Below are 16,636 nucleotides of genomic sequence, written 5' to 3'. Positions count from 1 at the left end.
CAGTACAAAGTTCTCTCAAGGGACTTCTTAAAGCAGATAATTGGGGGCATCACTGCATAAACTACTAAAAGAATTGGTGTCAAAAGGAAAACTCCAAGTACCTTAAAAAAACTGAGTACCTTGAAGTATTAATGAGCCCCACTGAGTATCATTACTGACAAAGGCTCTCAAGGGACTAATTAAAGCAGATAATTGGAGGCCATGATTGCACAAAGATCTCAGAGACTCCAAGGCAAAAGCAAAACCCAAAGTGCTCTGAAAAACCTGCAGTCCCTGGGAGCATGAAGGAGCCCCCCAGGGCCATTCCTGACCAAGGCTCCCCAGGGACTGGTCCCAGCAGATCCCTGAGGCCACTGGGATGTGGGGGGATGCTGAGGGCAGCACAAGGGGTGCCAGTGGCCAGCCTTGCTGGGGCTGTGCCAGGAGGCCCCAGTGGCTCAGGACAAGGTGTCTCCTCCCAGCCCTTGGTGGCACAGACCCTGCTGTGCCCCAGGTCACCAAGACTTGGCTTCTCTTTGTGCCCACCTGTCATCTCTGCCTCCAATTTCCTGCTCTAACTGGAAATAGGGAACACTTTCTCAGTCATGTCCCACAGTGGGACCCATTAAAACTTCAAGAAACTTCAGTCTTTTAATTTAAATTTTAGTTCTTGAAAAGTTTTTTGAACACTCTCTCAGGGAATGATTATGATGTAAACCGAACTAAAGCCTCAAGAGATTCATTAAAATCCTTGTGCTGTGTCTGTGCTTCTGGCACAGAGGCAGCTCCCAAGGTAAACCAAGAGAAGCTTCAAAAAGACATTTCTGCTGAGGAGCAGCTCCTCTGCCAGCCCAGCAGGGCTGAGGGCACTGCCTGCAGGCACTGAGGGCACAGGAGCCAGGCACAGACAGGCTCAAGGCAATCAGGACTGGGAAGACATTGAGCTGAGACTGCACTTGGGGAAACATCTTCACAGCCCTGGACATGGTGAGTGTGTGGGTGCAGGGCAATGTCCCCTGTGCTCCTGGAGGGATCTCCTGGAGCCAGCACAGCCCACAGCCGGGGGGATGTGTCAGGAGGACTCTCCCAGTTTCTCTGAGGCACAGCAGGAGGAGGAGGATGAGGATGTTCTGCAGAGCGGGGCTGCCCTGGGCACCGTCAGAGGGACAGGGCAGGACGGCTCCTGCTGCCAGGGACGGCTGCAGGGGCTGAAGCTGGGGCTGCAGCCAGGGCTGCCCAGGGCTGTCCTGCACAGCAGCTCCTGCAGCCCTCAGGGCTCTTGGCCAGCCCAGGCCATGTGCCACCTGCCAGGGACAGCTCTCAGCCTGCCTGGCAGCTCCCCATCGACTGTGGGGAGAAGTTGGAGGTGGAAGGAGCCATCCCCATCAGGGCAGATTCCTCCTGCTGTGGAGATGGTGCTGCATGGCCAGGGCTGCTCTCAGCTTTCTCCTCAAGGCAAGGCAAAGGGGCTGTCAGGTGTGTCTGTGTCACTGACACTCCTGCACTGTCCCACTGGGCTTCGGCAGATCTGCCTCCCATCTCCCTCACAAAGTGCCTCCTCACCCTCCTGTGCCTACAGACAGCAGCAGCAGCACCTTGGCTTGCAGCATCTCTGTTTGTGTGAGCTGCCCTTAAGGCCCTGCTGGCAGGGAGATGGCCCTGGGCAGTGCCCTGTGCTGGGAGGGGTGTGCAGGGCAGAGCTGAGCCCCCAGAGCTGGGCTGGGCTCTGGCAGCACTGGAAGGGGACAAGGCTTGGATAGAGAGAAACAGCTCCCACTAAGCACAACTCCAGGCAGCAGAGAGATAGACCAAGCCTTGGTGTCCCTCCCTGCTCAAGTGCCTAGGGAAAGATAGAAGCGTTTAAAGAGACTAACTTTTAAAATGGAACCTTCAAAAAGTCAACTTAATTTTTCCAGCACATTTGAAATTTGATTAGCCTGAATTAGAGGGAGGTGTAATAATCAAAGGGGAGCTGTGTGAGATCAGCAGGTCTGACTGCACTGGAATACAGGAAGCCCTGTTTTCTTTCTGGGCTCCTCAGTGTTCTGGCTGAGAGCATTGCTGAAGATGAGGCAGGATCTCAGCAGCAGAAACTCAAATTCAAAAATAAAAGTTTTTCGTGAAGTTCCCCCACAGGAAGAGAAGTAGTTTTGAGAGTATTTCTTATTAAATTGCAAAGAATTAACTCAAGGAAATCTGTTTCAGCTTGTCAATGTGTTCTTTCAACAGCCCACAATGCCCAGAGTGAGGAAATGTCCAACAGCAGCTCCATCAGCCACTTCCTCCTGCTGCCATTGGCAGACACGGAGCAGCTGCAGCTCCTGCACTTCTGCCTCTTCCTGGCCATCTCCCTGGCTGCCCTCCTGGCCAACGGCCTCATCATCAGCGCCGTAGCCTGCGGCCACCACCTGCACACCCCCATGTTCTTCTTCCTGCTCAACCTGGCCCTCACTGACCTGGGCTCCATCTGCACCACTGTCCCCAAAGCCATGCACAATTCCCTCTGGAACACCAGACACATCTCCTATGCTGGATGTGCTGCACAGCTCTTTTTCTTTGCCTTTTTCATTTCAGCAGAGTTTTCCCTCCTGACCATCATGTGCTACGACCGCTACGTGTCCATCTGCAAACCCCTGCACTACGGGACCCTCCTGGGCAGCAGAGCTTGTGCCCACATGGCAGCAGCTGCCTGGGCCAGTGCCTTTCTCAATGCTCTGCTGCACACGGCCAATACATTTTCCCTGCCCCTGTGCCATGGCAATGCCCTGGGCCAGTTCTTCTGTGAAATCCCCTCAATCCTCAAGCTCTCCTGTTCCAAATCCTACCTCAGGGAACTTGGGCTTCTTGCAGTAAGTGGCTGTATAGTACTCGTGTGTTTTGTGTTCATTGTTTTCTCCTATGTGCAGATCTTCAGGGCTGTGCTGAGGATTCCCTCTGAGCAGGGACAGCACAAAGTCTTTTCCACCTGCCTCCCTCACCTGGCTGTGGTCTCTCTGTTTATCAGCACTGCAGTGTTTGCCTACCTGAAGCCCCCTTCTATCTCCACCCCATCCATGGATCTGTCACTCTCAGTCCTGTACTCAGTGGTGCCTCCGGTGTTGAATCCCCTCATTTACAGCCTGAGGAACCAAGAGCTCAGTGCTGCAGTGTGGAGATTGAAGGCTGGATGGAATAAGAAACATTAAACTGCTTGCCAATTTCTGCAAATCACTTGTAATAAAAGTCATCTTTGATTGTTATTTTTAATTTGGTTGTTAGTCTGTTCTTTTATTTTCTTTCTTTTAGTCTTTTAATATTGTCCAGAAAGAAATGCCATTGCCTGTGCCATTTCTCATTTTGATTTCCTCCACCACTGCTGTGAACAGAGACTGTGTCAATCAGGGGCTGCAGTCTAGGTGGCTTTAAATGAACTAAAGGATCTCTCTCCCAGCAAAATTTTCTGCAGATTAACCCCTTTTGTTCCCTTCATTGGAGCTGCAGCAGCAATGTCTGTCTGCAGAGCTAGGGGTAGATCAGTGCTGGCACAGCAGCTGTGCCCAGCAGCAGCAGCAGCACTTGGTGTTGCCAGTGCTGCTCCCGTGCCACTGCCCCGCTGCCCTCCTGGCCCTCGTGTTGCTGCAGGGCCTGAGTGCTCTCGGGGCCGGGCACAGCCCTGGGGGTGGCAGTGCCGGGGCTGCAGCAGGGACAGGCCATGGGCACTGCTGGGGCAGCGCTGACACCTCAGGGCAGGGCCTGGGGGCTCCAGGCTCCTTGGCCAGGCTCTCTCCACAACACTTGGCCAGCCCAGTGCTGAGCACAGAAAAGCCCCGGGAGCAGCCCCAGGCTGGCCGTGGGCAGGCTGGGGGCAAACAGCATGGCTGGTGCTCTGCAAGCTCCCTGCAAGGGGGACACCCTGGCAAGGAGCAGCAGAGCAGGGGCTGATCCATCCCCATTGCGCTGGACACCCCAGGGCAGCGTCCCAGAGCATCCTCATGCACCTGCCAACAACATCCCCCCTCTGCAGCCCTGGCCTCTCCCCCAGCTCACACAGGAGCCGCATCCTTGCAGGCACACACACGGCAGCACTGGCTCAGGAGCCCCTGTTTGCATTGCACACAGCAGGCTCAGCACCCCCATGGTGCTGCTGTGGGGACATGGAGCTGAGTGAGCACAAATGCCATCAGCCCCTGGGGCCAGCAAGGGCTGGGGGACGGCAGGGAAACCACTCAGCTTTGTCGTGGCCTCTGAAGTCAGCCAGAAAATTTGTTCCCATCAGCTGTGAGTTTCCTGCCCCACTGCAGACATTGTTGCTCAGAGCCAGGGCTGCCTGGCAGCCACCCCTAAACTGCCCTGAGCATTTCCTTTGCTTCACCTTTGCTATCTTTTCTCTTACCTTCTCAAGATTTCTTCCTCTTGCCCATCCCTGTCCCTCCCCTGCAAACAGCCCATCCCTGTTTGCCGTTTCCTCTCTGGCCTCACTCCCTATTTCAGTTCCTCAGTTGGCAAAATGGGAACATCCCTTGGGGAGCAGGATCATCCTCCAAGTGCTTCAGGAATTGTCTGCAGGCTCCTGCAGTTCCTCGTGCTGCTCCCTTGCCAGAGGCACCACAGGCCAGGGGGGCACATCTGGGCTGCTGTGTCTGGGTGTGGGGCTCCCTGTTGTGGGCAATGAGGAGGGGCTGGAGAGGCTCTGCAGGACTGACAGGATGGGCTTTGGGGCTGTGTGGAGAAGCTGAGGGACCTGGGCTGCTGGACCTTGTGAAGAGGAGGCCCAGGGCTCATCCTGCAACTGCTCCAGGGGTGGTTTCAGAGAATCACAGAATCAGCCAGGCTGGAAAAGACCTTGCAGATCATCAAGTCTGACCCATGCACTGACCACCCTCACTAACCTCACCAATTGGCCATTCCCCAATGACCACAATCTCTGACTACAACCACTGACCACACTCCAGTTGAAACCCAACTGACCCCATCCACTGACCACAAACCCTCACCACACCCCCACTGACCACCTGCATCAACCACACCCACTGACCACACCCACTGACCACACTCACAGACCACCTCCACTGACTACACCCCAATGATCACTGGACCACTTCCACTGACACCTTCCCACTGACACCTTCACACTGACACCTTCCCTGACGTTACCTGACCACACCCACTCACCACAGTCAGTGACCACACCCCCCTGACCACACCCACTGCGAAGACACCAATGCCCACACCCCACTGGCCACATCCAACTGACCACCCAAGTGACCACACCCACTGCCCCACCCACTGACCACACCAAGTGACCACACAACTGACCATTGCTGATTATATCACAACTGATCATCTCACAACTGACCACACCCATGGACCACAACCCACTGAATTCTCCCACTGACGACACCCACTGCCCACTCCTGACCACAATCCACTGACCACTCAACTGAACAAAGTGACTGAGCACCTGAGTGGCCGTACCCTGACTGATAACATGCCACTGACCACACCAACTTACCACCCCTTTACTGACCACACCCACTGCCCAGACACCAATGCCCACACTGCCACTGACCACAGCCACTGATCACCTCCCACTGACCACCCTGTCCTGGTTTGAAAGACAGCTGTCTACTAGGGAAAGCAGGGCCTTCCCTTGAAATGGAGAAAGTAAATCCCTCCCTCTGAATTAGTATCATTTTGAAATGAAGGGGCTGTCAGGCAAAGATATGGGGATAGGAATAACAGTTCTTTACTAATATATATATAACAAGGCAAAACAAAACAACAACTATGAAATTAACAACAAACAGAACAGGAACCCAGTAACAGTTCTCTTGGCTCTGGGGACTTTTCCCCTCTGGTGCAGTTACCCTCCCAGTTGGCAGTGAGCTCTGGCAGGTTCCTGGTGGACAGGGGCAGATCCTGCACAGCTGCAGGGGCACTGGGGTGATGGTGGCCATGTCCCAGATGGGAAGGGTGGAGGACAGGCTGTGCTCACGAATCCTTGGAGCAGTGTCAGTCCCAGTGCCCCAACAGGATGCTTGGAGATAGCAAACTGAAGCAGGAGAGCGTCCTAGCAGGGGTGTGGGGTCCAACACCAGAAGAGGCAGCTCCTGGCATTGGGATACTGGGGTGAGGTTTTCCAGTGGCCTTTCTCCTCCAATAGCCAAAGCAAGCGAGTGCCAGCAACAGCCCCCCACCCTCCTTTACCCTCTTCTCATCTCACACTGTTCCCCCCCCTCCACCCCTGCCCTCCAAGAGAAACTCCTAAAGAAACCAGGGAGTCTCTCCCTCCCCCATCTCGAAGTCTCAAGGACCTAGCCATCAGTGATCCTTAGCATATCAGTGGGAAAAAATTCCACAGGCAGAGAGGGAAGGGAAAAAACAACTCCCAACACCTCTTTACCCATGGGTTCTTCCGTCCTGGGGGTCTCTGTGGTGGTCCCTGGTGGTCGTGGACCCCAATGTTCCAGTCGGCCCGGCTGAGCTGGCAGGACATTGAAGCTGGTGAACTTCTGTGGAAGGAGCAGAAACCCTAACAGAGCCTCCTTGCAAAGCTATCCCTTAGATAAGAAATTGCTTACTTAGAATGACTAATGCTAGAAATATTTCCCCCCTTTGCAAACCTCACTTTATCTCCCTGTGATATAATTGGTCCATTTTCAATCCCCTTAGCAATTGGTCCCTTTTCTCTAAAATCCCTAAGTAGTTGGTCCGTTTTACAATCTCCTAAATAATTGGTCTGTTTTCAAGACACCCTGACCCTACAAAAGCCCCCGTTAGTACCTTGTCCATTGAATTGCTGCCTGGGACCCCTTCGTGGAAGAAATAAAGTGTCTGTGGAATCTCCCTGCAGCTTCCTCGGTCTCCTTCCTCTGCTGGCCAAAGGTACTTTGGAAGCAAGGCTCAAATCACAACATGGGCTGAAGGCCTGGACTCCAGGCATTGCTTGCATCCTCCTACCTCGTGGCTGAAATCTGCCTGAGACACCAGGAAAGGCTGTTCCTTGTGGGACATCTTATCCGGGCACGTTGTGGCAGCTTGGGGCCCAAACCCCAAAGCCCCGACAGCTACAAACTTCCAGTTCCCCTTCTTATACAACAGGCATTGTGCAGTTTCCAGAGGCCAAGGGTTCTGGAGAATAAGGATTGTGTCAGCTCACTTGTGTGGGCAATTTATCATCTGGTAACATGAGGTCACAGAGTGGGCTATGACATCACAGAGTGGGCTATGTGAGGTCACTGAGCAGCTACGGCATAGAGCAGACAATGACATCACAGAGCAGGCTGTGACATCACTGGGCTGCTTTGTGACATCACAGGAGGGGCTGTGTGACATCACAGCAGGGCTGTGTGAGGTCACTGGGTTGGTCACTCTGCCCCAGCCCCCCTCACAGTTGCCCCAGACAAGTCCAATGCTGTTCATGCCCAGCAGGGTCCCCTGTCCCCCGGGATCCCCCTGCTCCACCTGGAGCCACAGCCTCCCCCAAGGATGTTCCACAAATCAACCCCAGAGCCTGACACGGGGACAAGGGGCCAGGGCTGTGTGACCAGGACATCAAGGCCGTGGATTATCCAGGTCACTGGGGCCTGGTTTGGGTTGCCCAGGGCAGGAAAGATGTCTGGCAGCTGGAGCAGGGTGAGGGAAGGGCCTCCAAGGTGGGGCTGGAGCCCTTTGGCTGAGAGGAGAGGCTGAGGGAGCTGGGCTTGTCCAGCCTGGAGCAGGGAAGGCTGAGGGGCTCCTCATGCCAGCCTGGCAGAGCCACCCAGGAGCTGATGGAGAACACAGAGCCAGGCTCTGCACTGGGGGGTCTGGAGGGGACAAAAGACAACGGGTGGAAGGGGAATGAGGGGAGGTCAGACAGGACATGTGGAAAAACTTTGTTCCCATGGGCTCAGACAGGTTCTGAGATGCTGCCCCATCCCTGGCTTTGGGATTTTCCAATCCACACCAAATCATGCCTGGAACCACTTGGTCTGACCCAGTTTCTGACAGGTTTGGCTGCAGACTTGCTGAGGTCCCTTCCAACCTCAGCTCCCTGATGATCCCAGGACAATGCTGCTCCCGATTTTGGAATGGGCTGGAGCAGATGTTTATGGGACAGGAGCCCTCTGGGGCTGTAGGGGACCTGCAGCTTGCGAGGTGCACGAGCACATCTCATTAGCTGGGGCATTTGAGTACTTTAAGAAATGTCAAAAATTTCCCACCAGAAGAGAAGAGAAATTTCCTGGATGTGTACTGATGGCAGGACAAGAAATACTGATCTTCCCCTGTACCTGTGTTACCACTATACTGTCTATAATTTCATGTGCCTCTTCATTTGGGTGTTTCCACCTCTCCTGTTTAAATGGCCATGTCTAAGGACATCTCTTCCCTAGACCAGCTGGCCTTGCCAGCTCCTATGGCCTTGCCATTGCTCCCAGATTTCCTCCTCCCATTGTTCTCTGGTCATTCCACATTAGTCAACATCTTAATTGTATCTACATCTATCACAGAATCACCCTTTCTAATGTCTGTGTCTAAAACTGTTCCTGTATGAAAATCCCTTGTTCATGGTGGATACATCAGATACTGCTTTGACATTGCACAGAGCTGAGGAAAGAATTTTAAAGTTTATTGAATTTTATCATGGGTACTTTTTTTATGTTGGCCAAGAAGAGAAACCTTCTGTGCCTCTGAGTCTCACCAGTTGCTGATCCCCAAAGGACACAAACCTGATGAGTTGTGGCTCCCACTGCAGTGCTGGCACTTGCACCTCCCTCCATCCCCACAGCAGAGCTCCCTTGTCCCACAAAGTCCCTGGCAATGCAGGGATGAAGGAAACAGGACAGGCTGTGGGGATCAGGGGCAGGGCACAGCCAGGGATTTGGGGTGGTTGTGAGCCCAGGGCAGGTTCCAGACCTTGGCCTTGGTGACCTCATCCAATTGTCCTGGGCCCATGGCTCCAGCCTGTCCAGATCCCTCTGCAGAGCTTCCTGCCCTGCAGCACAGCCACACTCCCACCCAGCTTGGCCTCACCTGGACACTGACTGAGGGTGCCCTCCATGGCCTCGTCCACATCAGCAATAAAGAGATTTCACTGCCCTGGCCCCAATCCTGAGCCCTGGGGACACCCCTGGATGTGACTCCATTGCCCAGCACTCCTTGGCCTGGATTTCTGTTTTTTATGGAGCTGTGCCTGCCTTTGGTTTTTGCTCGCAAGAAATGAACATCCCTCTGTGTCTCAGGCAGCTCCTTCTCCAAGGAAAGCAGGTGGGAGTTGGTGCCAAGGAGCTGAAAGCTGCAGGCACAGCCTGGAGGGGAGGGAGCTCAGATTTGCACAAGGCTGCTCTGAGTGCCAGGGCTTGGATGGGGGAAATGGTGGGGTGGGGGTAGGGACAGAGTGTGACTGATTGTCACCCATAAAGGGTCTTGATTTTCATCTCTGGTCAGACTGCATTATAAGGTTTCAGGAATTCATATCAACTGGAGATTGCTGATATCAGTGTATAAAAAGACAAGCTGTGCCTTGAGGTCTGACTCAGTGTAGACAACCTTGCTCCACATTCCCCAACTCCATCCTGTCTGTCCTCACTCAGCTGGGACCTGCTTTGCTTGGAGAACTGGCTGCACTCAGGCAAACAGGGTTTTTTCCTTTTTTTTAGTTTTGAAGAAATGTAAAACTCCTAATGTTCCCCACTGAATACAGACACCTGCCATTAGTGTGTTTCAGTCCAAGGTGCCACCAAGGGGGTTCAGCTTTAGGGATCGGGGCTTCGGGGGCGGTGCCTGCAGTCGGCGCCATCTTTCCTTTCTGCCTCTAACTCCCATCATGCCCCGCGGCCCCATAGAGCCCCACTGGAGCTGGGACTGCAATGCCCGTCATGCCCCGCGCTCCACAGAAACCCCGGTATCCGCTCCCCATCTGCCCCATACGTGTCCCAGGACCCTCCAGGATCCGTAATTGCTCCCTCAGGGCCCATTCTTGACCACCCAAAGACGTCCCCAGATCCCCTGAATGCTCCCAACCCCATAGATTCCCCTTGCAGCCATTTCTGGGAATTCATCTCCTGCCATCCCCCGCGAGCTCAGAGCACCTCATAACCCAGTCCCGCGCCGAAAACTCCTGCCCTGCCCCGCGCCCTAAAGAGCCCGATTAGAGCTCCCCAGGCTCCCCCCAAGTTCTCCCGACCCGTATACGTTCCCCGCTGAGGACCTGAAGTCTCCGCTCAGAGGGAAAACTGTCCCTAAGTGCCTTCCCAGACCCCCAAAAGCTCCGTAAGGACGACTTCCGGGACTACAGCTCCCATGAACCTCAGCGGTCCCGGTGAAACGCCATTCCAGCCCTGACTTCATCTCCCGTCATGCCCCGCACCCACCGAGAGACATTGCAGCTGCGCCTACAACTCCCATGATGCTCCACGGCCCCCTTGAACCGTATTATACCTGTGCCTACAACTCCCATCATCCCCCGCGGCCCGGAGAGCCCCGTTAGAGCCCCCCAAGAGCCCGCCTGGACCCCGAATGGCCCCAGATTCTCCTCCCTGACCTCCAGGTGCCCTCCTGGACCCCCAGGTGACACTCTGAAGCCCAGACTTTCCCCCAGGATCCCTAAGTTCTCTCTCCGTGCCCACTCGAGGCCCCGAAGTGTCCTCCTGTCCCTCAACTTCCTTCTAAATTCTTTCCCCAGACCCAAAATTGCCTCAAATGTGCCCCAGAAATGTCTCCCTGGACCCTGAAGCACCCACCTTGACAATGTCAGAACAAAAGATGATAATAAAGATGACAAAATGACTACAACTATTATGAAATATCTTACACAGGGAGAAATAAATAACCAGTAAAGCTTATTTATGTAATGAAAGGAATTGTGTTAGTTAGAACCAATTACCAATAATTTTTTTGGTTACTAATAATGTAAAGTTTTTACATATCAATATAAAAATAAATTATAAAAATATAGAATACTAATAAGTAAGAAAAAATTCTTTTTAATATTAAAGATGTGATAAATGTGGTTCATGCTGACGAAATTTTAACTATATTAGCAAAATTGTACTTATATCAATAGAAAATAATTGTTACAAAACAAAAGAAATGCTGAGACAAAGCAGAGTCCAGATGTTAGGGGGGAGTAGTAGAAGGATATAGGTCTGATAAGCAGCATCTAGAAATAAAAAGTTTCGACCTTGGAATGGGCCAAATTGGGATGATTCCAGGCATGGAACTTGAATAAGGTTTATTGTGGGAACTTATGCTGAGCTACATAACCCCAAGCTCAGTGCACTTGTGCTGCCTGCAAGGTCACACAGCAGACACTGATGAAGACAAAGAGCCTTCATCGGAAATAAGACCCTCAAAAGGATGAGAGACCCCCTAACCATTAACAGAGAATGCTCCACACAACACAGTGACATAGATTTTAGGAATGGAAACTGGGAGGAGCTTTCCAGAAAATTCTGTTTTCATACATATTAGCATACAGTGTATAAGTGGGATTTTTGGCCTTGATTGTTTGGTACGTGGGGAAGGGCGAGCCCCTCCCTGTACCCCTGGTCAGTTTTGCTTATGCTTTACACAAACCTCAATTATACTGAATTACTCACTGCCAAATTTTCTATACACTCAAATATATGTATCTAAGATACTTTGATTTGTATTACTTGATATACAATTTTTGCTATTAAAGAAATGCTGCTAAATTTAATCTTATTGTTTGATAAAATTGGATAAATAGAATGTCATTCCTAACGACAGTAATAAAATACAACTTTTAAAATAGGAATGTGTATTTCTCACAAACTCTTTGAAATGTTTCTCCATAACTGAACTTGAGAACTTCCTTAATGAACTGCACTAGACCAGAGGGAAATCAAGGCTAAGCCATGGTTTGTTAGGAAACCTCTCAAGAACTCCAAGTGAGAATGAAAGTCCAAAGTTTCTTCTACTTTTAATGGGCTCCATTGAGGGACACAACTGAGAAAGTGTCCCCAGGTTCCAGTCAGAGCAGGAAATTGGAGGCAGAGATGACAGGTGAGGACAAAGAGAAGCCAAGTCTTGGTGCCCTGGGGCACAGCAGGGTCTGTGCCACCAAGGGCTGGGAGGAGACACCTTGTCCTGAGCCACTGGGGCCTCCTGGCACAGCCCCAGCAAGGCTGGCCACTGGCACCCCTTGTCCTGCCCTCAGCATCCCCCCACATCCCAGTGGCCTCAGGGATCTGCTGGGATCAGTCCCTGGGGAGCCTTGGTCAGGAATGGCCCTGGGGGGCTCCTTCATGCTCCCAGGGACTGCAGGTTTTTCAGAGGACTTTGGGTTTTGCTTTTGCCTTGGAGTCTCTGAGAGCTTTGTGCAATCATGGCCTCCAATTAACTGCTTTAATTAGTCTCTTGAGAGGCTTTGTCAGTAGCAACACTCAGTGGAGCTCATTAACACTTCAAGGTACTCAGGGTTAATTTAAGTTTTACTTTTTGACACGGGGTCTCTGAGAGGTTTGTGCAGTGACAGTTTCCAGTTATCTGCTTTAATGAGTCCCTTGAGAGGCTTTGCCAGTAATGATACTCAGTGGGGCTCATTAATGCTTCAAGGTACTCAGTTTTTTAAGCTACTTGGAGTTTCCCTTTTTACACCAATTCTTTTAGTAGTTTATGCAATGATGCCCCCAATTATCTGCTTTAATTAGTCCCTTGAGAGCTTTGTATTGACACTCAGTGGGGCTCAATAATACTTTGAGAAACTTAAGGGTTTAAAGGTACTTTGGATTTTCCTTTCCTCTCTGACTCTCTGAGAGGTTTTTGGGCAATCCTGGCCTCCCATTCTCTCCTCCAAAGAGTCCATGAGGAGCCTGTGCTGGGGATGGACCTCAGTGGGACCCATTAATGCTTTGAGACACTTTGGGTTTTTCTTCTGCCTTGGACTCCTGGAAAGTTTTGTGCAATCTCCTCTCAGGCCCTGAGGTTCAAGGGCTCAGCTCCAAATGCACCACGGGGCTGATTGGGATCAAGCAAGTCCTGACAAACCATGGCTCTGCCTTGATTTCCCTCTGGTCTGGTGAAGTTAATTCTACTGCAATTATGGAGAAATAATTCAAAGAGATTCTTAGAAATATACATTGGTATTTTAAAGAGGGTGTTTTATTTCTATTCTCTTTATGGAAACATTTTGTGTTTGATATTCATCCAGGGTCTCCTCAGGAGGTCTGGCCTGCTCACAGAAGCTGTGCCTTGAGGTCTGAGCCAGTGTGGACAACCTTGCTCCACATTGCCCAACCCCATCCTGTCTCTCCTCACTCACCTGGGACCTGCTTTGCTTGGAGAACTGGCTGCAATCAGGTAAACAGTTTTTCCTTTTTATATTTTTGAAGCAAGCTAAAACTCCAATCTTTCCCCATTGAAAACAGTCACACTCCTCAGGTGTGTGCCAAGCTTAAGGTGCCACCCAGGATGTTCCCCTTCATCCAAGGCAGAACACTGCAAGGAAGGTCTGAGAGCTTTGCACTCCTTGGTTCCCTGAGGCCTTGCAGTGTCACAAAGGCCCCTTGGTTCCATGAGGTTCTGCACTGTCAGAATGGAGATTTGGGTCCGTGGGTCCCCACGGTGTCACAATGCTCTTTTTGGTTCCATGAGGCCTTGATCTGTCACAATGGACCTTTGGTTCCATGAGGTTCTGTACTCCACAATGGTCTCTGGAGTTCCAAAGTGTCACAACAGACCCTTGGTTCCATGAGGTTCATTGGTGTCACCGTGGTCTCCTTGGTTCCAGGAGCCATCACAATGTCACAAAAGACCCTTGGTTCCATGAGGTTCCTGCAGCAGGACTTCCCCTATGGCCCAGCAGAGCTCATCTCTTCTGTCCATCAGCTGGGGCCATCACTCAGGGCATCTTCCCCCTCTCAGGAATTGCTGAGATAACCCAGGCCGGACATCTGTTCTGTTCTGAGTTCTCTCAGGTGCCAGGGGGGTGGAATTCCCAGCTGACCATGAATATCTGGCCTTGAGAGCAGCTGAAGGGAGATGAGCCTTGAATTTCTGAGTGACACACACTTCACTTTATAAACTAGAAAAGCTACACAAAATTTTCACCAAGCAGAAATCTTCTGCATAGTCCCTGCAAACGGGCAGGGTTCCTCCCCCATGTCTGGATGCATCTTTGTGGTTCCTTTTGTGGAAGCTGAGTGAAAGGGCTGCCTGTGTACTCCCTCATCAGTTTGGTGCTAAGTTACATTGACTCCTGATCTCTGCTATTCCTTCACTAGCTGTAATAGGGAACTTTATTGTGCACGGTGTTTGTATCTACCTGGGCTTCTTTTGTTTATCCTGTGCAGTAAGTATTGAATCATTAAGAAAACTGGTATAATCACAGACAAAGACCCTCTAACTAATTAAAGTTACAAAGTGGTGTGTTTATTCACCGGCGGGTGGCACGGGAGTCACCTCTGAAAGGTGTGACCGCCCTGAACAAGGTTCTTTGCCGTCTATTGATTCCCCAAGATCTTACATACAATACATCTGCATAACCCCAACACCTCCCAGCCCCATCCCATATTAAAATGAGCCCATCAGTCCTTCACACGTGCACAGCTCTTCTCTTGAATTGGGTCGGTGGTCTCGAAATGGGTCAGTGGTCTCGAAGGATGAAGTCAGGAGAGTCTTCATCAGGTCTCAGTGACCCTCTGGCACGATCCAAGGCTCTGTGCTTCATGGTTAACAGTTTACTTATTTTACCTTCTTCTGTATGTAAATTTATAGTAGCAGATAATTATACCAATTAGCTCTAGCCTAAGCATCTAGTAATTATTAACCTACCATTTACCTACCTAGCTTACATCTTGGTCATGGAAACTACTTCTACTCTTAGCAAAAATCGTAACTTTTTAAAACCAGGATTCATAAAAATGGACCATTGGTTCCATGTGGCCCCACAGTGTCACAATGGCCCCTTGGTTCCATGAGGCCTTTCTCTGTCACAATGGACTTCTGGTTCCAGGAGGTTTCTCAATGCCACAATGGTCTCCCTGGATGTACAGTGTAACAAGGGACCATAGGTTCCATGTGGCCTCACTCTGTCAAAATGGATTTTAGTTCCATGAGCTCCCACAGTACCAAAAGTCTCCTTTGTACCTCCAGGTTCCATATTGTCACAGTTGACACTTTGGTTCTGTGAGGACCCACTGTCACTAAATCTCCAAAACATCAGAATAAGACTCCCTAACACTAATTTGGTGCAGGGCATTGTCACGATCCGCTATTAATGCAGAGCGGGGGTCGTGATGGTTCTTTTGATCTCAAAGGTGCAAACAGGCAAAATGCAGGGGACAAAATCAGTTTATTCAACAACAGAAAATCAGTTTAGTCAACAACAGCAATGCATTTCATCAAATGCCAACAATTCAGTTACGGTAAAGGGGAGAGGTACAGGATAAGGAAAGGGGAAGGAAAGGAAGGGATGGGAGAATAGCTACCAACAGACGAGACGGGCGTCCTCACGGGTCATCCGATAGACGAGTCCTCATCCGTGGGGAGATCTCAGGGGTCTTCATCAGTGGAGAGATCTCAAAGGGTTCTTTCCAGAGGGTCGCTCTTTTATAGTCCTTCTCCAAAGCGAGTGGCCTCTGGCCAAAAGGTGGGAAGATTTATGGACCATTGTGTGGTGCTGCAGGAGACAGGTACGGACAAGCAGTCCTCAGTTGATGCAACACAGTCTCTGGTTGGTGCCACGACAGCACGGTCCAGTGAACACAATACACCAGCACACAGTCATGAGCATCCACCTGGCCCGGCCAGGAAACCAATGTTTGGAGTCAGCCTGGGTGGGGTCCTCGAGGCCTCTTTGCGACGGTCGGGAGGCAAAGTCGAGGGGAACTTCGGACTGACCCTTACAGGCATGGACACCGTAGGACAGCCTGGGCTGCAGAGGGCACAGGGATGGGCAGCAGCTGAAAGGCCCTGACACAGCCAACTCCTGCAGCACTTGGGCCATGCAGGCTGGCCCTGGGCCTGAGGCCAGCAGGGGACAAGTGAGCCTTGCTGTGCTGGGGCCTCATTGCCTCCTTGTCCCTGCTCAGCAGCCTGGCAGGGGCCGCCCCATGGTGCTGCCCTTGGCATTGCACATGCCCAGAGCCCAGTGGGCCGGGAAGAGCCCTGAGCAATGAGGGAGGGACAGGATCTGCTTTGCCAGGGGCTGGGGCTCAGCCCTTGGCCCTTTGCATTCCTGAAACACATCCAGGTTTGCTCAGCATCACAGACACCTTTCTCTTGCTTGTCCCCACCTGTCATCAGTGCTCCAGTGTTCTGCTCTACCTGGAACCTGGGGACATTTTCATGTGAGTTGTGACCCTCAGTGGAGTCCATCAAAACTTCACGAAACTTTGGAATTTCAATTTAAGTTTTCAGAAGATTTCTGAAGACACTCTCAGGGACTGATTCTGATGTAAATAGCCCCAAAACCCTGAGAGGGTCATTAAAGTCCTTGTGCTGTGTCTGTGCTGCTGAGCTGGGCCAGGCTTCTGGCCCAGACGGTGATTTTGGCAATGAAGAACAATTTCAAAAACATTTCTCTGGATGAGCAGCTCCTCTCCCAGCCCAGCAGGGCTGGAGCCCTGCCTGCATGTTGGAATATCCCTGCTCTACAGAGATGGGGCAACTGAGTGGCTTCTTGTTTTTAAGATTTTCTTCCTTTATCAGTCTTGTTGAAGGGTGAAACATA

General features: G+C 51.4%; 1 protein-coding gene across 1 annotated transcript; it reads left to right on the top strand.

Annotated features, from left to right (window-relative positions):
* The first annotated feature begins 2,231 nt into the window (after window positions 1-2,231).
* LOC148220912 (olfactory receptor 14J1-like) lies at window positions 2,232-3,164 on the top strand. The gene has a single exon (XM_088180706.1). It carries the CDS (start codon window positions 2,232-2,234, stop codon window positions 3,162-3,164), a length of 933 nt encoding a protein of 310 aa, XP_088036832.1.
* The last annotated feature ends 13,472 nt before the right edge of the window (window positions 3,165-16,636 follow it).

Source organism: Sturnus vulgaris, chromosome 30 (assembly GCF_052056855.1).
Source record: "Sturnus vulgaris isolate bStuVul1 chromosome 30, bStuVul1.hap1, whole genome shotgun sequence".
NCBI classification, from domain to species: Eukaryota; Metazoa; Chordata; class Aves; order Passeriformes; family Sturnidae; genus Sturnus; species Sturnus vulgaris.
The sequence above is the reverse complement of the archived record's forward strand: the minus strand, read 5'-3'. Positions and strand labels throughout refer to the sequence as shown.

Coding starts and splice junctions, on each gene's coding strand:
- LOC148220912 (XM_088180706.1), top strand. CDS start 2,232: ATGTCCAACAGCAGCTCCATCAGCCACTTCCTCCTGCTGCCATTGGCA.